The sequence below is a fragment of the Rhinopithecus roxellana genome, chromosome 1 (genome assembly GCF_007565055.1).
Source record: "Rhinopithecus roxellana isolate Shanxi Qingling chromosome 1, ASM756505v1, whole genome shotgun sequence".
NCBI lineage: Eukaryota > Metazoa > Chordata > Mammalia > Primates > Cercopithecidae > Rhinopithecus > Rhinopithecus roxellana.
This window is the reverse complement of record NC_044549.1, coordinates 32,963,609-32,987,805: the sequence shown is the minus strand read 5'-3', so window position 1 is coordinate 32,987,805 and position 24,197 is coordinate 32,963,609. Positions and strand designations below refer to the sequence as shown.

General features: G+C 42.9%; 1 protein-coding gene across 2 annotated transcripts in view; it reads right to left on the bottom strand.

Moving 5' to 3' along the window:
* Positions 1 to 23,953, bottom strand: part of C1H3orf52 (chromosome 1 C3orf52 homolog) — a 32,971-nt gene extending 9,018 nt beyond the window's left edge. The window contains exons 1-3 of one of the 2 annotated variants that reach the window (XM_010361052.2): positions 23,729 to 23,953; positions 16,665 to 16,794; positions 7,381 to 7,508 (exon numbers count right to left, since the gene is read on the bottom strand). In XM_010361052.2, coding sequence (XP_010359354.1) covers positions 7,381 to 7,508; positions 16,665 to 16,794; positions 23,729 to 23,866 — 396 coding nt within the window. In that variant the 5' untranslated portion in view covers positions 23,867 to 23,953. Of the gene's footprint in view, positions 1 to 7,380; positions 7,509 to 16,664; positions 16,795 to 23,142; positions 23,213 to 23,728 lie in introns of those variants that run through there. The other variant, XM_030940901.1, reaches the window with a different exon arrangement.
* Positions 23,954 to 24,197: the final 244 nt, after the last annotated feature.

Below are 24,197 nucleotides of genomic sequence, written 5' to 3'. Positions count from 1 at the left end.
ATAGGAAGGAGAGAAGACCCCAAAATGGCTGCTGGGTAGCAGCAGCACAGACCACTTAGCACCTGCGACATTGCTTAGCCAGGGCTTCTTTCTCCCTTCTCCAGAGCTTCAGCATAAAGACAAACAGCCATGCTAAGCCACGGATCTAGCACATCCCCTGGACAAAAAGACAAACAGGGGAATTGCAAAAATATGGAGGTTTTATTTTATGCATGAAACATTGCAAGCATCATAAAAAATAATGACACCTGTGTTTCCACTACCTAGCTTTCATGTCTTCACAGTTTGCTATATTGGGTTCGGCCCTTTAATTTAAGAAACAAAATACAGCTAAAATCACCCTTACATACCATTCAGCTCCTCCTCTCTCTCTTCCTTAGTACTAACCATCATTCTGAAGCTGGCATGCATCCTTTCCTTGCATATTTTAACAAATTGCTACTTATTTATGTAATCATAACAAAATATAATTTGTGTTTTTATTCAAACAAAGGGCACCATATTCTACAAAATCTTCTAAAACTTGCTTTTTTTCACCAAAATTACATTTAAGATTCATTCATAAAATAAATCTCAATAAAAGGCATTTACCTAACTCCTGCATAGATTCATTTAAATGAGTATACCAGCTTATCCATTCCCCTACTGATGATCACATGCACTATTACCAATTTCCCCCATTACAACCTACGCTGAAGCAATCATCCTTAATTTCTCTGTGCATCTCTTCTTGGACACGCAGGAGTTTCCAATGGGCATATGCCAAGAAAAGGAATTGTTGGGTTCAAGGGTAGGTTCATCTCCAACTTCACAAAATTGCTCTCCCTTTCCCATCCCTCCCAGCAATGTATACATATCCATTTGCCACATCCTTACCAGCACTTAGTGTTACCAAACTTAAATTTTTTCCACTCTGAGGAGTATAAAATAGTGCTTCACATTATTTTAATCTGTACTGCCTCGCTTACTAGTGAGGTTGAACATCTTTTCATATGTTTATTAACTCTGGGACTTCTCATCTCTGAATTTCTCACTCATTTCCTTTCTTTCCCTTGGCTTATCTATCTTTTTCTCATCTAGCTTAAGTGGTTAGTTTTATATTCTGGATACTAGTTGGTGATATTATGTTACACACATCTTTTCCCAGGCATTGAGTAGTTGTGTTTCAGAGGTCTGAATCCTAAACTAGTAGTACTCAGGAACATGTGCCATCCCCAGCTACAGCCATTATGGCTTAATGACCTATTACTTTATTCAATAATAAGCAGTCAAACATACAAAAACAGCAGTGCCCTAGGGAGAGCTCACCTTGCTTCCCCTCAACTCTGAATGGAATGTCAAGGACGCTGCACTTCCACAATACACTCGCATTTGATTCAACATGTACAACCCATCTCTCAAAGAGAGAACAAAAGATGAGAGTGCCTGCTATTTCTGCTCTTCTAATCTTGTCATTATGTCGTGATCTTTATAAAAACCTGGCATAACAGGCATTAAAATGTCTCCCCTTTTTACTGGAAAATAAAACAGCACTCCATTCCATGAGATGAAGAAACCTGTCCCAAGTCACTCTGCTAGTAAATGGAGAAGCCAACATTCAATCCTACGTGTTATGAACACTAAAAACCAGCTTCTTCCCATCTTACCACACTACCCAGTGAAGATGAAATGGATATATATACAATGAAGGAAACTGTCTCCTGAAGAAGAAAATGACTGGGTCGTCGTACAGCTCTTAAGTCCCAAAGCACAGGATGTTGCCGATAGGCTGACAGCCATTTAAAAAACTCAGGAAGTAGGAAAGCAGCTTTCACGGGGATGCTGTGATGGGGAGAAGAATGAGGATGCCGTAGAGGAGGATCTTTTCAAGCACCAATGGCTTAATTGGTCTCTTAATTCGTCTCTCTCTTCCTTTTGGACTGAGCTTCCTATGGCAGGGGTGATATCTATCCTTCCTTCCAGTCTTCTCTACTTCCTCCTTCCCTTCCTTCCTTTATTAATCTCTAGAGCCCAGCACAGTGTTTTGCACATAAGGGCTTTCAGCAAAATTTTTAAGTTAAAATTGTAAGGTAACATATGGAGTGGTAGACTAGATCACTTTTTGTGTTCACTTAAAGATTCTTTTTGATCATGCTCCTCTGCTGTACTTAGGACATATTTCTATTTGGGGAGCTGTTAGTCACACTGTCCACTTTGGGCCCAAAGAAGTGAAATAGGGAGGTTCCTCAACCCTTAGTCTGGTGTCTCCCACACAATGTCTATGGGGCTTGGTGCAAACTGAGCAAGGAGCTCAGCGAGTTGATTAGCTGAGTCTGATGCAGTGGCTAATTAGAGACCAGCTTCCAGAATAAGAGAGGTGCCATCATTAACTCCTAACCCATGCACAGGGTGTGCTGGTTCGCATGTAACTAACACGCTGGCTTAAGCAGAGTAACAGCCCCAATCCTGAGAGGAAAAAACTGTGGCAATGACACATGGCAGGGCCTGTGTTTAGAAAAGCCAAGGGAAAGGGCATAAAGTTCCAATACTATGATATAATAAAAATATATATACGTTTAGTCTCTGCCCCAGGTCCTGGCACAGAATTCCTAAAACCCTTGTTACTTCCTGAGTGACAGGGGTGCCGGGTCCATCTTTTACTCTAACATTTGATCTTTTTACCCCAGCTCCTGACACAGACCTGCTCCTAAATCTCTTGCAGTTTCCTGGGTTATAGGAGTGTCTTTATTTCTGATGAGGCAACTCTTGGTGGGCTGCTGGATGGGAGCTGATCATCAGAAAGACCACGCCACAGCTAGAAGCTTGGAACTTTCAGCCAGTGTGGTGGAGTGGGATGGTGCACGCCTGTAATCCCAGCTACTCGAGAGACTAGCAGGGAGAATCACTTGAAGCCGGGAGCTTGATATCAGCCCTGGCAATATAGTGAAAACTATCTCGAGAAAAAAGAAAAAAAAGAAGAGGAAGAAATCTGAAGCTTTTGGCCCCACCTCCACCCCCATCCTCCAGAGGGGAGAGAAGCTGGAGAGCAAGTTCTCTCCAGCATAATAATGCATAATAATCCATCATGCCTATGTGATGAAATCTCCATAAAAATCCATATAAGACAGAGTTTGGAGAGCTCCCAGGTGGCTGACCACATTTACAGGGAGGGTGGCACACCTGAAAGGACATGGACACCCACGTTCCGTCCCACATGTCCATCCTATGTACCTTTTCATCTGGCTTTTGATATGCTCTATTCTCTACAGTGTACCCATAAATGTAATGCTTCCCTGAGCTCTGTGAGCCATTCTAGCAAATGATGAAACCCAAGGCGGGGGTTTTGGAAACCTCGGATTTGCAGCTGATTGGTCAGAAGCACAAGTGACAACCTAGACTTGTAACTGGCATGTTAAGTGAGGGAAGTTTTGTGGGGCTGAACCCTTAAACTGTGGGGTCTGCCCTAACTCCAGGCGATCATGTCAGAATTGAACTGGATTGTAGGATACACAGCTGGTGGCAGATAATTGGTTGGTGTGGAAAAAAAAAACACACATGTGGCCACAGAAGTGTTCTGCATTGAATGTGGGTATAGAGAAAAAAATAGTTTTTCCTCCACAAATACTCACTTCCATTTATCTTTTATATCCATAAACTTCTGGAAGTTGACCTAATGGAAGAAAGGAGTTATTGACCTGACATTAAGACAGGAATACCTTCAGGTGCTAATTTTTGTTCCTGAGCATATTTGGTTGGGGTATGAAGGGCAGGAATCTGTCGCTTCACTATGCCTTACTTTGATCATGTGTAAATAAGATAATTCTTTTTTTTTTTTTTTTTTTTGAGACCGAGTCTCTGTTGCCCAGGCTGGAGTGCAATGGCGCTATCTCAGCTCACTGCAAGCTCCGCCTCCCAGGTTCATGTCATTCTCCTGCCTCAGCCTCCCAAGTAGCTGGGACTACAGGCACCCACCACCACACCTGGCTAACTTTTTGTAGTTTTAGTAGAACCGGGGTTTCACTGTGTTGGCCAGGATGGTCTCAATCTCCTGACCTTGTAATCTACCTGCCTTAGCCTCCCAAAGTGCTGGGATTACAGGCATGAGCCACCGTGCCTGGCCCAATATAATTCTTTTAAAATGTTTCTCAAGTTATTTTATGTAATCTCATTTGCACCTGAGTTATACAGAGAAAGTGTACTGATTTCTATTTATAAGAGAAGAAACTGGCTCAAAGAAATCTGTGGACCCACCGCAGGCATCAATGTCAGTCCCTGTTCCTTTGCCACTACCTACTGATGAGCCCAAAATACCCAGAGAATTTCCTTGTGTCTGACTCCGTGCAAGAGATATGGTTGTAAGATGAAAAATGGACATTCATTTATGTGGGGAAAAGATAGAGAAATCGGACTATTACTGTGTCTGTATAGAAAGAAGTAGACATAAGAGACTCCATTTTGTTCTGTATTTGAGATGCTGTTAATCTTTAACCCTACCCCCAACCCTGTCCTTGTAAGAGACATGTGCTGTGGTGACTCAAGCTTTAATGGATTTAGGGCTGTGCAGGGTGTGCTTTGTTAAACAAGTGCCTGAAGGCAGTATGCTTGTGAAAAGTCACCACCATTCTCTTAATCTCAATTACCCAGGAACACATAGACTGCCAAAGGTCGCAGGGACCTCTGCCTAGGAAAGCTAGGTATTGTCCAAGGTTTCTCCCCATGTGATAGTCTGAAATACGGCCTCGTGGGAAGGGAAAGACCTGATCGTCCCCCAGCCCGACACCCATGAAGGGTCTGTGCTGAGGAGAATTAGTAAAAGAGGAAAGAAGGCCTCTGGGCAGTTGAGATAGAGAAAGGCATCTGTCTCCTGCCCGGCCCTGGGCAATGGAACATCTCGGTGTAAAACCCGATTGTATGTTCTATTTACTGAGATAGGAGAAAATCGCCTTAGGGCTGAAGGTGGGACTTGCTAGCGGCAATGCTGCTCTTTGTGCACTAAAAAGGTTAATGGAGATGTTTGCATATGCATATCAAGGCACAGCACTTTTCCTTAAACTTATTCATGTCACAGAGATCTTTATTCATATGTCTTTCTGCTGACCTTCTCCCTACTATGATCCTATTGTCCTGCCACTTCCCCATTTCTAAGATGGTAGATAATGATCAATAAATACTGAGGGAACTCAGAGACCGGTGCCGGCGCGGGTCCTCTGTATGCTGAGCGCCGGTCCCCTGGGCCCACCTTTTCTTTCTCTATACTTTGTTTCTGTGTCTCATTTCTTTTCTCAAGTCTCTTGTTCCACCTAATGAGAAGCGCCCACAGGTGTGGAGGGGCAGGCCACCCCTTCAATTTACCTTTGAAATAGACAGTCTACTCTGCAACAGGTGACACATGTGGATGCTGACTCGTCTAATTTCTGCTCAGCAAATGCAAAACCTCTCCATTAAAAAAGCAGCCAAGAGGAAAGTAACAAGAAGCTTCTCACTCAACAACTTGCCCCAGGAAGCAGGTGGAAGGAAAGGAGAAAAGGGAGCTGAAGATAAGACATAAATGAAGAGACTTCCGGGACTCGAAGGAAAGGGTGGCGGGGGTGAGGGATAAAAGACTACAAATTGGGTACAGTGTACACTGATCGGGTAATAGGTGCACCAAAATCTCAGAAATCACCACTAAAGAACTTATTCATGTAACCAAATACCACCTGGTCCCCCAAAACCTATAGAAATAAAAAATAAAAATAAAATGAATAAATTTAAACAACCTAAAAAAATTTAAAGACATAAATGAAGAGAAGGAGGAAGAGAAACCTGGAGTAATCATCACAGGATACAAACTCCTGTGATAAAAGAAGCAATTAAATCTCATGCATGGGTACCCAGAAACTGACTCTGATGTGACCTAGATGGAATCGCCTCTTCAGGCGCTTTTGTAGGAATCAAATCGAATGGAAGTTAAATAGCACTCACTCCATTCAACCTAGCGATGGCAGAGAAGAATCTAATGGAGGCCAGGCTGTTCTTGCCCAGATTTTCTTATCAAAATTTCTGGGTCTGGCTGTGAACCACCCTGTCTTTGACAGGATGATCGGGATGCTCCACCCAACCCTCCTAGTCTGGCTGCAGAGCTTCCGTCTTCCACAGAGCGTTCATTCTCCTGGGTTTCTCATGCCATGACTGACACTGCCATCCATCTGCCCAATCACTCAACCAGAGCCTGGAGTCACACTCTCCTCACCACCACCCAATCAGTCACGGACTCTTGTTGAGTGAGAATACCTCTTAAATCTCACGCAAATCTTCCTTATTTTCCTGACACTGCCCTAGTTCAAGCCTCCCTCGTTTCTCACCTGGACTATTGTAACACCTTCTAACTGACCTCTTTCTCCTGGCGTTCTCCACCAAAACAGAGAAAGGCTAAAAGGAAGAATCTAACTGTGTCAATCTGCTGATTAAAATATTTTGGTGCCTTACCGAAGAGTGGGAAAGCCTTCATGACCTGACCCCTGCCTTCCTTTTTAGCCTCATCTCTGCAAGCCGTCACCACAAAGCATGGGAAGGCCACAGTACATACTATGCAGATCCTTTAATGTCTCATGCTTTTTTATTTAGAACATTCCTATCTCATTTCAGAACTAATCCTGAGCATCACTTCACTTAAGAGGGCTTTCACGCCTTCATCTTCACCTCAGGTAGCTCAGATGCCCCTCCTTTGCCATTGTAAAACACACTAGAACATATCACACTGTTACAAAACTATCTTTTTAGTTACTTCCTGTACTTGGACTGTGAGACCACTGAAGGCACAATGTGGCCCTGGCACTTGGCATGCTGTCTAGCACATCGCAGACCCTCAGTGAATACTACAGGTTGAATTCAATATAGGACCTGACGGAGTAAAAAGAACAGTGTCCTCCAGCATTTATGTAGCTGGAGGCCAGGACTCTTCCCTCTGGCTTTGCACTACAGTAAAGACATTTACTTATATTTTAACAAAGTTTTATTCTAGGCTCAGGAGAATACACGTGCAGGTTTGCTATATAGGTAAACGCATGTCACGGCGGTTTGTTGTACAGTTTATTTTGTCACCCAGGTACTAAACCTAGTATCCAATAGTTATTTTTTTTTTCTGTTCTTCTACCTCTTTCCACCCTCCACCCTTAAGTAGGCCCCAATGTCTGTTCCTCTCTTGGTGCCCACGTGTTCTCATCATTTAGCTCCCACCTGTAAGTAAGAACATGTGGTATTTGATCATAAAATATATTTATAAGCATCATTTTCTGCTAAAATCCAGACAAAGAATCCAAAATTGAAGCTACTTCCTCTACAGCTCTATGCCAATTATTCTAGCAGAACTCATATTCTAATGTCAAGAACTCCTCAGGCAAGTACGTAAGATGGAATTACCTTTCCGGTGAGCAGGTGAGGCAATTCCTCTTCAGCAACACACTCCTCTGGAATCTTTAGCATGACCAAGAATGTTTTATTTGATGATAATTCAAGTATTTCATTTTCATCTTCATCAACATAAGTTACTAAAGAGAGTAGGGGAGGTGGAAATGAAAAACGAAAGTAAACACCTGCATATAATAATAAACTTATTTATTCCATTGACTGCCATACTTGAACATAACTATGAGCATCAAGGGTAAAGGCTGAACACAGCAAGCAAGTATAAGCAGAAATGCTTTCTCCACTCAGTAAAATTGAGTAAAATACAGGGATTTGCCTCCATCAAAATAAAAAGTTTGTTTGTTTTATGGCAAAGGGGTCTCAGATTCCAATGAATACAGACTGGGGAAAGGGCCAGAGGGAGTAGGAAGAATATGAACTTCCTTATTAGACTGAACCTGCAGCTTAGTTAGGTACACAGGTGTCAAGACAGGTACTGGGAGACGGTAGTGGGTGGGGATGAACAATGAGTGATGGAGGACAGGAAGTGGGAACAAGCAACTGCATTGACTCACCTCCCAGTTCTGTGCTGGCAAAGACCACCATGAAGAAGTGACATCATCGACCCAAACAACAGAGGTGGGACTAGAAAATGAGCATGCAAGTCCATGTCTTGAAGTCTCCCCAGGAAGACGGAGGATGAGCATGAAGTCATCGCTCTAGACTATGTCTCACAGGACAGGTATGTTGACATGCTCTGCTTGCAGAAGGGAAGCTAAACTATACTCAGAGCCCCAGGGTGTGCAGGAATTACGTTCCTGGGACAATTAGTTATGTGTTGCTGCTTGTGTTTAATGACTGCTATCTAATTGATTTTTAAGTAGTTGGAACTAAAGGAAAATCACAAAGTGAGGATCCAGGCACCAGAAGCTGGCACTAGTGTGCTAATTATGCTCCCCTGGCTCCACGCCAGCCTCACCAGCTGGCCCCACACAGGAGACCACCTCTCTGGCCCTGAGAAAGGCATAGGTGGGAGGAAGCAGGTGCTTATATTGCCATAGACTTTAAGACCATAGTGGAATAAATTCAGTGTTTGTGATGGAAGGACAGGCAAAAAGGAAGAAGATTCCTGGTATTCCTGTTACTTATTCTGTGAGGACATCTGGAAATGTGAAGCATTTGGAGCAAGGAATGTGCAGAAAAGAGTTAATATAGCAGGCCTGGGATTGCTAGCATAAAAAAGGCCTCCTCGAAATTGGTCCTGGCTAGCGTCAGAGAACCTGGATTTTCCCCTGATGAGAGGGGCTCACTGTGCCTCAACTGTTTGTACAATGTGGCTAACATCTCCTTTCCTTCTGGGAGTCTGGATTTTTGGTGCATGGTAAGTGAAGGCTACGTATATGACCAACCCCCATTGAAAACCCCAGGCACTGAATCTCTAATAAGCTTCCCTAGTAGATGAGATCTCACATGTGTTGTCACAGTCTATTGCTGGAGGAATTAAACAAGTCTGGTGCAACTCCACTGAGAGAGGACACTTGAAAGCTTGCTCCTGGTTTTCTCTGGATTTTGCTGTAATTAATCATTTGATGTAATGTATCCTTTTGCTGTAATACATCAATCATCAGTAGGACTGAATGCTGAGTCCTGTGTATCCTCCTAGCAAATTGTTGAATCTAGGAATGATCTTGGGACCCCCGAACATAGGGAATTATCCCTGCGTCCTTACTTGCTATGTCATGATATTATGTTGTATGATTTTTTTTAAAAAGTTATGCCTTCATAGCAAAAAACTTGCAAAGTACAGGAAATTGTAACAAAGCAAAGAAAAAAATACTAATAATCTTGCAATCGAGAGGGTTTTTTCCTCCTATACTTGATACTATATATTTGAGGTCTTAACAAAGAGGTAATTTATATCCTGATTTTTGTTGTTTGCTGCTATTATTGCTTACTTATCCTGATTGTTTTGTTGTAAACATATCAAAAGCCATTTCCCATGTGCTTAAAATTCCTTGCAAAGATTATTTTAACGGCTTCATAATAGGCTCACCTATTTTCTTAAATATGACTTTTATTATTTTCGGCTTTCTACTTCTATAAATAATATTTCAATGGGTATCTTTGAGTTCTATACTCACCATGTAGATTCCCATAACAGATGTCAATGCCTCTGAAAACAACAGGGGATGACAAAAGGATAGATACAAGATTCAAATAACTGCTAAACTCAAGGACACTGAGAAGCGATGCCAAGTGTGAAAACAGGCCTCCCATAATAGCTCTAATAACACATATTTAATGTGTATCATCCAAATCATGAATCTGTACCAAGACCTATCTAAATAGTTGTGTGTGTCAAAATAATAACAATAGTAACAACGACAGGCTTACCCAGTCAGAAGAGTTTTTATGTCACTAATGAGATAATCTGGGCTGTACTTATTCGTGTAGAGAAAACATATTTTTAAAAAATCACAAAAACGTGTGTTGTATGTTGAAGGAACATGAAAACAGTTCTTTGGCTAGAATATAAGAAATTAAGCTTGAGAGAGAGCCCTTAAATGCCAGATGCCTTCAAGGGGTAATGGTGTGTTGTTAAACATCTCCCATGAAGAAAGTAGAGGCCGGTGTTCAACGGAGGTTAATCGGGTGGTCATGGAAGGGATAAAATGAAACCAGGAGAAATGAGGCAGAGAGGCCAACAGGCACAAGTTTGGAAAAGACTGATTTGACTGACAGCAGTGGGAACAAAAAGAAAAAATTAATGAGAAAGCCCAGGATAGCGGAAACAGAGCTGACTTTAAAGGTAGCCAGACTTAGTCTGAACTCCTGCTGGCTATTTGTTAGCCAGGTGACCTTGAGCAAGTCATTTAAATCTCTGAAGCTGCTTCCCCAACAGAAATATCAACACCTACAATGCAGGTGATAGTAAAGATGAAAACCAACATGCATAAAATATCCTGCATGGTGCCCTGTAGTAAGTGGGAAAGTTACTATTAAGACACTACCAAGGAATAACTGGTAAGATTTGGCCATTATCTAGACATGAGAAAGAAGAAATCAAAAAGGTTTCTAAGATATCAAGCCCAGGAACAAGCAGAATAATAGCTACTGTATTAAGTATGATGTGCAAACACTCTGCTATGCACTTTATGAATATATTTTCCTCACATAATCCTCACATCAACCCAATGAGTTAAATATTGTTGTTTTCATTTTTAAATGAAGACACTGAGTCTTAGAGAAAATGCATAATTTGTTCAGGTCAATGAATTAGCATGTATTAAGGTCAAGGTATATTTATAGCCTCAGATTCCGAAATCTTTACATTTATAAATGGGAAAACAGGCCCAGAGGGTTGACAAGTTTGCCTAAAGTTACACAACTGGATAGTAGAACTAAAATAAACTTGGTCTTATATAAAGGGTGAGTGAACGAGGAAAAGATGAGCAAATTGTAATAAAGGATATGCTATGGTCTAAAAGTTTGTGTCTCCCTGAAAAATGCATATGTTGAAATCTAATCACCAACGTGATTGTGTATTAGTCCATTCTCACACTGCTATAAAGAACTACCTGAGACTGCATAATTTATGAAGAAAAGAGGTTTAATTGTCTTACAGTTCTTCAGGCTTAACAGGAAGCAAGGATGAGAGCCCTCAGGAAACTTACAATTATAGCAGAAGGCTCAGGGGAAACAAGCATGTCTTATCATGGAGGAGCAGGAGAGACAGAGAAAGAGCAAAGAAGGAAGAGCCACACACTTTTAAACCATCAGATCTCATGAGAATTCACACACTATCATGAGACTAGCAAAGGGGAAATCCACCCCATGATCCAATCACCTTCCACCAGGCCCCTCTTCCCATTCAACATGAGATTTGGGCAGGGACACAAATCCAAACAATATCAGATGGTCTTAGACAGTGGGGTCTTTGGGAGGTGATTAGATCATGAGGGGAGAGCACTTATGAATGGTATTACTGCCCTTATAAAAGAGGCCCCAGAAAGCTGCCTTTTCCCTTATACCATAGAATATATAGCTAGAAGGCACAATCTACAAAATAAAAAGTGTGCCCTCATCAGAGAGCAAATGTGCTGACACTTTGATCTCGGAGTTCCAGCCTCCAGAACTGTGAACAATAAATTTCTGTTATGTATAAGCTACCTAGTTTATGATATTCTGTTCCAGGCAGACTAAAATAGTATACAAATGGTAGTTTCACATGTATAATAATTGAGATGATGACAGTTATTTTTAGATAAAGATCTCTAGCCAAGAGTACCTCTAAAACTCAGGAAAACTGTACAGACGTAGATCTAGGAGTCACCTTCTTGGAGGCATGGCTGCTGTCCTGGGAGTGAATGATCTCGCCAAGGAAAAGAATGAAGAATATGAAAAGTCAGAAAGCTGAAGAGAAGCCTCATGAACCCACAATGCAGAGGCCAAGAGTAAAAATAGCAAAATCAACCTAAAGTCCAGGAGTTCTATACACTCAGAAGAGTATAATGAAGTTGACAGAGCTAAAAGCTGACAGTGAGGCAGGAGACAGAGAAATGTTGGCTTCCATGATCAGACAATTGCCAGTAATCTTGGGAAGAAAAATTGGGAACCAATAGATACAAGAGGTTTGGAAGTCTGCAAGATTCAAATGCAGACCTTTGTTTCTGGAAGTGAAAAAAGAGAGAGAGAAAAAAACACATATCTAAATGAAGTAGCAAGAATCCTGATGGAAGACTGCTTTGAAGGCAAGAGGATGCTTGTGCATTTGAAGAGTTAACCCATTTATACCTGAGGTTGCAACTTTTTGAATTTTTGCAATCGGACTTTGGTGATGACCTTGAGCAGTGGGATATAAATAACTTCCACATGATTAGCATTCCAATAAAGGAACACAAGGCATAAATTAAGAAGAACCTGAGGATGCTTAGAGAAAGGAGGAGATATCTGAAGATCTCTGGGTTAGAGGAAGCTGAAAGATATTACAAGAGACCACAGGTAAGGGTGTCCATCTTGGTAAAGTAGAGAAACATCAGCAATTTGAAGAAAAGATAAATAGCTGAAAATGGAAAGAAAGTTCAAGGTACTGGGTCTAGCACTGCTCTCACGTTCCTGCCCCAAAGGACCTTGGCAGCTTATAGCTTGTTAATGCCGTCTGCCTAGGATCTTCCAATGAGTCACCCTACACCAGGGAGCATTACCATGTGAAAATTGTCAGTGTCTGCCAGAACCACGTGACATCATAAAATGTAGCTCTTATTCACAACTGAAAGGCAAACAAATCCACTCAACACAATGTCACTTAGGAAGTCGTTGCTTATATCTCAGTACCACAGCATTCCTACTCATAAAAGATGTGTAAATTAAGAGATTAGGGTCAGGCAAGAATCTGGGGTATAATGTTGGGGGATATCACATAAGGGTCTCCAGGTCTATCAATTTAAATCATGTTTCTAAGCGTCCACCTACTTGTCACAGTTTTGTTTTTGAAATATTTAAAATATTTTGCCCCAACCAAAACTTCATTAGTAAAGTGTTATCCAGGGTCTCACCTCTCCATGACTAGTGTGAATTAGTGAAGAAAGGAGAACCCTTGAGAACACTCAACTGGTTCTCCAAATTATCCAGAAAGAAAATGACTTTGAGAAAAAGATGAAGGCTTTTGTTTCTGTACTTTTCAAATCAGGAAATTTATAATTCCTTATGGAGAAGGAAAGAATCTGTTAATACCTTTTCCCTAAAGAGTCTCAAATAACAGAATTTCCTGGGTTCCACCCACAAAAATGGACAGTAAAAAAATTTCCATGTCGATTGTGAGTCTGGAGGAAGGGTGGCCTCTTTTCCCTAGTGCATACAAAGCCCCTACTCAGTACCTTAAGCTAAGCCATGATCCTGAATGTGTCATTCTTCAACGGCATACAAGGGCAGGGTAGTGGACAAGCCCATCCCATGTACAGGCAATAAAGGCTACACAGTCTGTAGAGCATGAACAGCAATAGTAAAACCTACTACAAGTTGGTCTGCTTTTATTATCACCACATGCTGACAATTCTTAATTTGAGTGACAAAATACAACTCCCCACTGGATACCCTGCCCTAGGTACCCTATTGTCCCCTCTCCAACTTTCTGTTCTGAGATGCTTTCACTGTCCCATTTTATGTCCACCCCAGCTGCACAGTTTTGAAGGCTAAAGAAATTCCATCTTAGTTATTATTTCACTGTGTTAACTTCTGATTTCTCTGTGTTAACTTCTAGCTCTGGAAATGCCTCTAAGATTTCTATTTCATCGACTGTTTCATGTATAAGAGCACATACTTACCATAAATCTCACCCTCAGGTCAAAACAACTTTGACATTATCTACATGCCATAAATCCTGCCCTTATGCAATTGTAAAACACATCCCTTCTGAAGCAGGCATACCTTTTTTCTATGGTATTTAAGCCCTGGGCCTTTGGGGTAATGGTGCAGGAATGCACTATCTCCTCTCGCTGCTGCCCAAGGCATGGCTTCTGTTCCTAAAACCCTGTTAAATGTTTCTGTCTGAGTAACCGGATTTGTCAGTTTTTCTTTAGCTTCTCAGTTTCCCTTTCTGGGTAGTTTTGCAAAGTCCTGCCTACTGAAGAACAACAGTTAACCCTTCTGCCTCCAAGCTTCAGTCTGAAGACTATAGAGCCCTGAGGCAGGAGATTAAGGGGTCTAGAGAAAGGTAAGCAGGCAACGAATGGCAAATGTAGTTCCTGAGGAACCTTAGTCACCCAGTAAATCCAGACATCCACAGGCACAGCCCTTGAGTCTCCCAACAGTGTTTTTGTCCCCAGACAACGTTTCCCACGCAGTACTTGAAAGTTCCACAAATATCTGATTCATATTAACAGGCTTGGCAATTAGGAAGTGGCCGATTATTGCAGATCATCCCCAAAAAATGCCTACAGAGCTGCTCTAGGTGAGGCTGGGACTGTCACAGAAGGGAGTCCCTGCCCCACCCATTTTTACCTACTGCATCTCCCCCACCCCCATGTCTAACATGACTCTCCCCACAGGCTCAAATAGCTAAGAGCTGAGATGCCAAGTAAAATAAAAATATTTCCTTGATTTAAAAAGTAGTTTGAAAAAATCTCTCTTACAGCATTGACATGTTAGAACACAAATTTACAATTAAATTAAAAATAAAGTTTGCACTACAAGTGTTAAAAAAAATTCTTCCCTGAATATTATCCTATAACCTTTTACATCTCCAGAAAAACTATGGAAGGCAGTGAAATACCTTCCTCTTGCAGACTGCTCTTTGTGAGGTGAAGAGGTTAGATGACTTTTTGGGAATGGAAGACAGATCCTGGGTCTTGTGCTTTAGATTCCTGAATATTAAACCATCTAGATCTCTTGAATCATCCTTTATGATAGGCCCCAGATGCCATCAGGAACCAAATATCAACTCCCAGGATAGCACCAACTAGTCACGTCAGGACAAGATTGTGCTACTAAACCTCATTTTCAACACCTATATGTTGGAATTGATATGAATAGCAAGTATGGTAATGCTCACATCAAAACTATTGTCCTCAGCATGACAGAGGAGGTACAGCACACTTTATTAGCTTTTTCCTACCTTAACACAAGCTTATAGCCTCAAAGAGTCATCTACCACACCTGAACAATGCCCTAAGTAAAGAAGTAGACATGGTGTCTGGCCAGGAAACTCAGGTGCTGGAGGTTGACTGATGTCATCAAAGTTTTCCTATTCCTTCAGGAACTACAAAACTCTAAGACAGGAAATAAAGGGGTTGGGAGAAGGGGAAATAAGAGGTAAATGGAAAATGTAGTTTCTGAAGAAAATTCCTGAGAACTCCCTCTGGAGAGACTGGGGAGTTACCCCTTCTTGCTCTCATTCTATGACTGGGTTTGCAACGGGGAGCTGGACTCAACCCATGCCCACGTGAAGGCTGGATCATGCTTGGGAGTATCCCAGCCTCAGACGCGTCCCTCTCTACCATCACCCCCACATATAAATAAAAACAATTTTCTTCTTTTCCATTTTGAAACTGAAATTATTGTCCACCGGAGGATGCTATATTTATGCACTGTAAAAACTTTAACAAATACAATAATCATTAAAAAATTGGTAACTACCTAAAGGGCTTTAAATGATGTGGAAGACTATATCATGCAAATCATAAAAATAATAATGTTCACAAAGAATTTTTAATGACTTGGCAAAATGATCTAAACATAATATCAAAATCCTAAAGGTAGTCCACAAGACTATAAAGAAATCTAATCTCAAATTACTTTAGAAATGCAAGTAAACAAAAGACTAGAAGAAAATATTACCAAATATTAATATTATGAATGGGTTTTATGGGTAACTGAACATGTATCATTTTTCAATCAAAATAAGCAACAAAATGAAATAATATATGGAATAGATGTAGTCATATATAGTTAGCGTTCTATATGTTTTTTGCTTTATACACACATATGACACTAATAAAATAAACAGTCATTTCTAAAATAAGTTAAAATTGGGCCAGGCATGGTAGCTCATGCCTCTAATCCCAGCAATTTGGGAGGCCAAGGCGGGCAGATCACTTGAGGTCAGGAGTTCAAGACCAACCTGGACAACATGGCGAAAGCCCGTATTTACTAAAAATACAAAAATTGGTTGGGTGTGGTGGCGCATGCCTGTAATTCCAGCTATTTCAGAGACTGAGGCACGAGAATTCCTTGAACTTGGGAGGTAGAGGTTGCAGCAAACCAAGGTCGTGTCACTGCACTCTAGCCTGGGTGAGAGTGAGACTTTCTCTCAAAAAATAAATAAATAAATACAGTAAGACAACAAGAGTTTTAGAAAACTCTTTCAAATGCATTATTTATTATTTTATCATCATAATAATATATCAGACACACCAGATGAAGTATCATTATTTTTAGCAAACAAATGAAAATAAAAAGAATTCACATTAACAGATATCAGGATATCATAAAATATAAATCAGTGATTAAGTTAAAATATTAAGAAACCTCTTCAAGATCCAATGAGCAGAGTTGAAAGTAAAACACTGGTTTGTCTACTTCTTCTGGAGCTTATAAAACAACAAAATACAGCAACAACTGAGAAAAAAAACCCCACAAGAATCAGGGATATCTCCCACCCATACAATATATTCCAAGCCAGTCTTAAATTAACATTATAAATAACGAAGTGGCTATGAGTACATCTTCCATTTCAGTGTAAGTCACACACCTTAAGTAAGTTCTTAAAATGTGTCAACTTATTCACATCTAAATCCTCTTACCTCCAGAAAGACATACGCCTATGATGATCACTACAATAAGACCTAGGAAAACGGAGGTGATGATCATCCACAGTTGGCACCTTCCAACCACATTCTTATTACAGGAGCTCCAGGGGCTTTCCTTGTTAGCCTAGAAAGGCAGAGGGAGATTGCCAGGCAGTCATTTTGTTGCAACAGACATTTCTGAATACCTAGGATGAGCCAGTAACACAGAAATGAAGGCAGGAAGACCCTGACCTCAGGGCAACACTCTACTGAATCAAGTTTACAAAAAGATCGATCAGAGGTAGAATAGAACCTCACCAAGAAGTTAGCAGGAAAATCCTCCGGGGGCTCTGAGGTGGGGAGGATAGGCGGGATTTTGAAAGATGGATTTTTGAAGGCATTCCAAACCCAGGAAAGAGCATCCACAGTGTGGATTCGTAATGCAACCGGCCAGCAGACTAGTCTGCCGATTGGAATGTGGGTTTCAGAGGCAAATAATGAACGTTAAGATGAGAGAGAGTGAAAGGCTGGGAGCACACTCAGAGGGTGTTGATGGCTGTCCCAGAATAGATTGGACTTAATTGGGTGTGCACTGGTAACTTGAAGGTTTTGAAACACCAGAGCCGTGTTGAAAATTAAGGGAAAATGGCCGGGCGCGGTGGCTCAAGCCTGTAATCCCAGCACTTTGGGAGGCCGAGACGGGCGGATCACGAGGTCAGAAGATCGAGACCATCCTGGCTAACATAGTGAAACCCCGTCTCTACTAAAAAATACAAAAAAACTAGCCGGGCGAGGTGGCGGGCGCCTGTAGTCCCAGCTACTCGGGAGGCTGAGGCAGGAGAATGGCATAAACCCAGGAGGCGGAGCTTGCAGTGAGCTGAGATCCGGCCACTGCACTCCAGCCTGGGCGACAGAGCAAGACTCTGTCTCAAAACAAAAAAAAGAAAAAGAAAATTAAGGGAAAATGATGTGTACTTTAGAGTGGAAACACCAAGAAAAAGCCGTGGCCTAGGTTCCATGTAAAAAAGGGTTGGGAAGGGCAATGAAAGGACAGATGGAAGAGACAACAGGAAATAAGCTGCAAAGCTGGAGTGAGAAGGCTGGAGTGGGGCAGAGGAGGGGCCAGTGAAAACAAGTACAACTGCTATGGTTTATTGAGCACCAGCATCATTTCACTTAACCCTAACAGCCCTTCAGGGTGTGCACTAGCCCATTTCAAAGACGCAATTCAGAGAGATGAGCCAGAACCAATCCCTGCTGTGTGTCTGCACAAAGCTCTCCAACTTTCCCTTTTGTCCACATCACTGTGCAGAGGTCTGATTTATGAGGGTGTCAAGGAGGAGCCCCCACCTTACCCTATGTGGTCCCATGACTCTTCTCCTACTTCCCACTCCACCATTAGGTAATTCTTACATGGAGACCATGGGAAACAACAGAATACAATGGGAAAAAAATGTTTCTGTAGCTAACACGCTTGGATTCCAAACCAAGGTATACCACTTAAAGGCAAGCTGGTTTTAAGCAAGCTACTGAAACTCATAGGCCCCAAAGTCCTCAATTTTAAAATATATAAATACTAAATGTAGCTCATAGGACTGTTGCAAAAACTAGAGATAATGGACACAAAGCATCCACTAAACAATTATTGGGAGCTCAGCTGAAGTGTGCAACCGCGCCTCCGTTGTTCCTCAGCGTCGACCATCCCACAAAGCAGCAGCCGGCACTCAAGGAGACTCGCTCCTGACTGACACCTGGCCACCTGGCCTGCTTTCTCTCCCATTCTTTTTTTTTTTTTTTTTTTGTGAGACGGGGTCTCACTCTGTCGCCCAGGCTGGAGTGCAGTGGCGTGATCTCGGCTCACTGAAAGCTCCATCTCCCGGGTTCACACCGTTCTCCTGTCTCAGCCTCCTGAGTAGCTGGGACTACAGGCGCCCACCACCACGCCCAGCTAATTTTTTGTATATTTAGTAGAGACAGGGTTTCACTGAGTTAGCCAGGATGGTCTCGATCTCCTGACCTCGTGATTCACCTGCCTCGGCCTCCCAAAGTGCTGACACATACCTAGGCCCCACCTGTGCCTAGTGGACCAGATTGTAAGGGAGGTGATGGCAGGCCTCTGGTCTGAGGCCTCCCACCCTTAGGGAGCTAGGTCAAATCTCCCCTTTAGTGGAAGCCTCCCTCCCCACCTGCCCTCAGTGACAGCTTCCAATACCTGAGCTGTCCACATAGCCCATCTGCTGCTGCCACTGACTGCCCTCTCTGGTTTCAGGTTCAAAAACAAACAGAGACTGGTCTTATCTTGCTAGGTAAACTGAAACCACACAGAGGAGGGGTGCTCTTACACTCCCCTGTTCTTATATTCCATACCTGTGCCTTCTACAAGTAATATACATTTAACAATTGTGTGCTGTTTAGTTGTAGGGTCCTCCAGAAATTTTAAGAACGGACCCTGAGAAAATCTAAATGAGGGGACAAATGTTGGATTTCCGAAGTGCACTTTACACTGACTCTGAGGCCCAGCCTGTGGGTGCAAGGGGAGCACTTAAAGGCCCTGGGGATATCGTGCCAGAGGAAATCCCTCTTGAGTTAAGTGCATTTCTGGAATCCCAGGGATAGGGTCACCTCTCATCCCCACTCAAAACCTGCATAACTGCTTCAAAGCCAGGGAAAGCCACATGGGAAAAAGACATCCCAGTACAAGGAATCTTTAATTTCTCAGGGGACAGAAACATCTCCCCATTTACAGAGCTCCTGAGGCCAAAGGCCTGGTGCTATTTTCAGCCCTCACACAAAAGGCAGCTGGAACCCATAAAGATTAGCACAAAATGAAATACCTAGTTTCAAAGAGATGTCAATGCATCTCCTTGGCCTCTCAGACCTTTACTTATGCTGTCCCTTAGAGATCATAAATTAGGACTCTGGTGGGTTGAAAAAAACCACTAATTACTCTATGACTTCCTGGTGGAAATCAGCTCAAAATTATACAGCCGTCATCTATAGGAAATGCCTCTTCCTGCAGCCCAGTGCCCTCACTGACCTGTCCTCAGCTCTAAGATCAAGACTGCTGAGTGCTATCCCTTACATGATTAATAATCACAGATTTATGTCATTATAAAATGGTCTGTCATGACAAAAAATAAAAATAAAAAAATAGGCATGATGGTTTACACTTGTGGTCCCAGATACTGAGGAGTCTGAGGTGGGAGGATCGCTTGAGCCCAAGAGGTCAAGGCTGCAGTGAGCTATGAGTGTGCCACTGCACTCTAGCCTGGGCGGCAGGAGTGAGACTCTGTCTCAAATGAAAAAAAAAAAAAAAAAAAAGCACACGGAACTGTCAGACACTCCCAGCCAAACAATAGCTTGTACAGTGCTTCTCAGCAGTCTGTACATTAGAATCAGCTGAGGAATTAGTATCTTTTAGAAGTACCCCCAGGAGATTCCAATGTGCCCTGAGGGTGAACAGCCTCTGATACAATAGGTTTGTGCTATTTGTGCCATCTGAGTCTTGCCTCTAAACTGGATCATGAAGACACACTGCCTTCTTCACTGGCTTCATCTCTCTTGCCCAAATTCTAGGTCATGAGGAGAGGCCACAGATAGATTCTTCTCTAAGGTGCCTTCCGGAGATATTTGCAGCTGCATCTTACATTCTATTATTGTTTTACATGGCTTAATAATTTACATTTGCAAACTGCATCTTATATTCTGTGATCGTATTCTATGGCTCAAGAATTTTTGGGGCTTTCAGATATATTCACATCCGTCTTTAGATAAAGGTCTAAATACATGACACAGGATCCTGCAACAGTGGCAGGATACCTATCGCTTAGATCCAAAAAGCTTTTCTTCTTTTTGACTCAAACAGAAGCAGATATTATATAGATCAGGGAAAATTTTCTTACAGGTAAGAAACTCTTTATAATATTCATTGTGGGATTTAATCCACTTGTTTGATCCAAGCACAAAACAGCCAGTTGATTTTTGTCCTAAACTGAACAACACATGGCAATGGAGCTAATTTTTAGCTAGCCCATTGAAATAAATCCTTTTTTTTTTTTTTTTTTTTTTTTTTCTGAGACGGTGTTTCGCTCTTGTTGCCCAGGCTGGAGTGTAGTGGCGTGATCTCGGCTCACTGCAACCTCCGCCTCCTAGGTTCAAGCCAGTCTCCTGCCTCAGCCTTCCTGAGTAGCTAGGATTACAGGCATGTGCCACCACGCCTGGCTAATTTTGTATATTTTTTAGTAGAGACAGGGTTTCTCCATGTTGGTCAGGCTGGTCTCGAACTCCCAACTTCAGATGATCCACCCGCCTTGGCCTCCCAAAGTGCTGGGATTACAGGCATGAGCCAATGCGTCCGGCCTGAAATAAATCTTACCTGCCTCAAAACTATCAATTTACTGGTTTGTTATTCTTCAAATGATGTTGCCATCTCTTAAAATGCCTCTGGGATTTCTATTTGAAAACTGAGCCAGAGCCCCTGTTATGAGCCATGAAAGAAAACCAGCCTCACTCTATTACCCATAATTTCTTTTTCACTTTTGACCCAATCATACTGCCATGTTTACAGTGACAGCAGGCAAAGTAGAGTTCAGTGGCTTCTATTCGTTTGTCTCAAGTGCCAAGCACACATCAAGAAAGGGAAAGAAGTTCTTTCTACTGCTTTTGTTCACTCTCCCGTCACAGCTCTTCCAAGGAAGAAGAGAGATGTCTTCTTCCCAATCATTCCAGAACTGTTCCCGATTCCTCACCCATCCACCTGCAACTCCATTATTCCAGATGTGACACTCAACTCCTAGCTCACTTAAATTACCTAATTATAAACTACCTAACTTATAGAAATTAGTAATAATTAATAATGTAGGCAACTATAAATAAATGAGTATAAATTATATATGACATATATTTAAATTAAATATAGATAGATAGATAGATAGATAGATAGATAATAGATAGAATAAATCAACAGAAACAGCATAGTTTTGAGATCTAAAAAACACACGTTCAGGCTTCAGAGGCACCAGTGAGGGAACCTGAGCATTTTGGTAACTCCTCTGAGCCTCCCTCAATTTCTTCACTCAGCATCTTTAATCTGACAAACCAGAATACTGATGCCTTCCTCTTAAGTTAGTTATGATAATAAAATGCATTTATGCATCAAAAGTATTTGTCACAAGACAGTTACTAAACAGGGTTAATGAAAATACATGAACTTCAGCTACATTTCAAAATTAGAAATCTTAATATACAGTTCAAAGAGACCAACACACAAAATTCTTAAGTGTCTGAATCTTGTCTGAATCTTTTTAATGAGCCTATATGTATTGCTTTTCTAACTGAAATACACTTCACCTTATTTTATAGAAAAAAACAGAATAATTATCACATTAGATGATGCTTTTTCTTTCTTTGTTAAAGATTTCCCTTTAACAAAGTCCAAGCATTCCTTGAAGACACTCCAAGTGCTCCCGTAACCCTTCGCCTTCACTCCATCCTGTTACTGAGGACAGCTCTCCTATTGGGCGACCTACAAAGTTAACTTACAAAGAAGTCTAGGGTATCTGTGTATACCTTACTAACAAGGACGTCATGAGAACATGAAACAACCTTGCTACAGGGTAGGTGCTAAACAATTACAGAATACTAATAACCCTGCATGGATTTGGCATGTTCTACCCATCACCTGTTTTCAACAAGGCATTCCCAGGCCTCACAGAAGCCCGAGTTAGGCACACATTACCACTACGGGACAGCCTTGCCCCTGGGACACATTGTTTAGTGGTGACTCGATCTCTGGATTCAGTCCCAAGCTAGGGAGTCTTTAGGGTGTCCGGGTCTGTCTAATCTGAGGCAAGTATTTCCAACTCCCATTCGTAGACACCGTCCTGGAGGACCCATACACCAAGTTCACAGTTGTGGCCACTTGCACTGGTGACCAGACTATCTCTGTTCAACCTTCATTCTTCTGTGGTATTCATATTTTATTCAGAAATAAGTTTCCAAATTACTCTCCAGAGTACCTATAAAAGCAGACTTTGCAATAGGTGCAGGAGTCAATGTAGAACAAAAGCAATGCTTTCAACTTTTGAATTTCCTGCTTATCCCTAAAATCAACAGCTGGGCAGCCAAAAAGTTGGGGGCGGAGGAGTGGGGCCTAGAAAGATGAGGTTGGGGCTCAATATGGGGAGTTCTGTGTACCCAGAAAACCTCAAGCCAATCTTAACAGTTAATCAGAAGGTGGATGGCTGGGAAGTCAAAGCTCTGATGTTTTACAAGTCTTTGATGAGAGCGAATAATGTTTCCATCATTGCTAAGGTTGAAGCAGAAAAGAGCTTGGCCTAAAAATCGCCAGGGATTGAGAGGAGGTAAAAGCAAGGTGGGCGAAGTCTCATCCTTCGAGACAAGAACTTTGAACTTATTTTCTTTCAATTGAGCAGGGCAAGTTCACCTCCACCTGCCCCCCGACCCGCCCGCACCATCCCCACGCCAGCCCTACCCCTTCTTCTGACCGCTTTCTCTCCCCTGTGCTCTCCCCTATCTCTCTTCCTGCAGAATCGAATGGCCAGGCTGGGAGAAGGCAGAAAGTGCTTGGCGGATGGTAGGCATGGAAGACGGCTGGGAGCTGCGGCGAGGTGGGTGGAGGCGAGGGAGAGACGTGGCAAGGCAGTGAAGGTAAGGGGAAGGCGTAAGAGATTCTGAGAGAAGGAGGAGACTCCATCTGTCATTCTCATTCTCCCTACTGGAAAAAAGAAAAACTGAATTAAAAGTTACATAACTTTAAAAAACCACCTCTATCTCCGGAGTATCTGAAAACAGGAGCGGCCACAGCTCACCACTAGGATTCCTAAAGCGCTTCGGGGGTCGGAGGGGTTGGAGGATCCCAGGGGCTGGGGAGGGGACTGCTCCGGCCGAAGGGTGTCGCGGTTACTCGGCTCCATTCAGAGCACTCGAGCGCGCCCCACCCTCGCTCGGCGCCGGCGACGCCCCGCCTGGCTGGAAACCCGAAACTCGCGGGTGCCAGGCCGGGGTCCTACTACTGTCCCGTCGCTGGCAAGTTAGGGCCAGCGCCAAGGGGACCTTACCTCGGCCGGGGGGGCCTCCTCGTCCAAAGAAGGGAAGACCTTGACGGTACCATTGAGAGGCGTGTGCTCGTTTGGCTGCCGCACGAGCACCGAGAGCTCCAGCTCGTCTACGGGTGGTGAGGGTTGGGCCAGGTCCATGGGCGGGCGGAGAAGGTCTGAGTCGCTCCGCTGGAGGCTACAGCGAAAGCAGGGTCTAGCGACCTCGCCGCCTCACACTCCACCCACTGGGCGGGGCGCCGCGGACTTCGGGCGGCTGGAGCAGACCGGAGCCGACGGGAGGGGCGAGCGGTGAGTGGCGGCCACTCCCCGGAGCGGGGTAGAGCACCCAAGGCCGTGCCCGCAGTGGGCTCCAGAGCCGAGGGCTGTTTTTCTGGTTTGTTCAGGGCGCTGCCTGCTATGCCTTTCCCCGCGCCTGCAGATGCAGACCATCTGCGTTTAGGGGCTGCCTGGGTGTCGGGCTGTGGTAAGG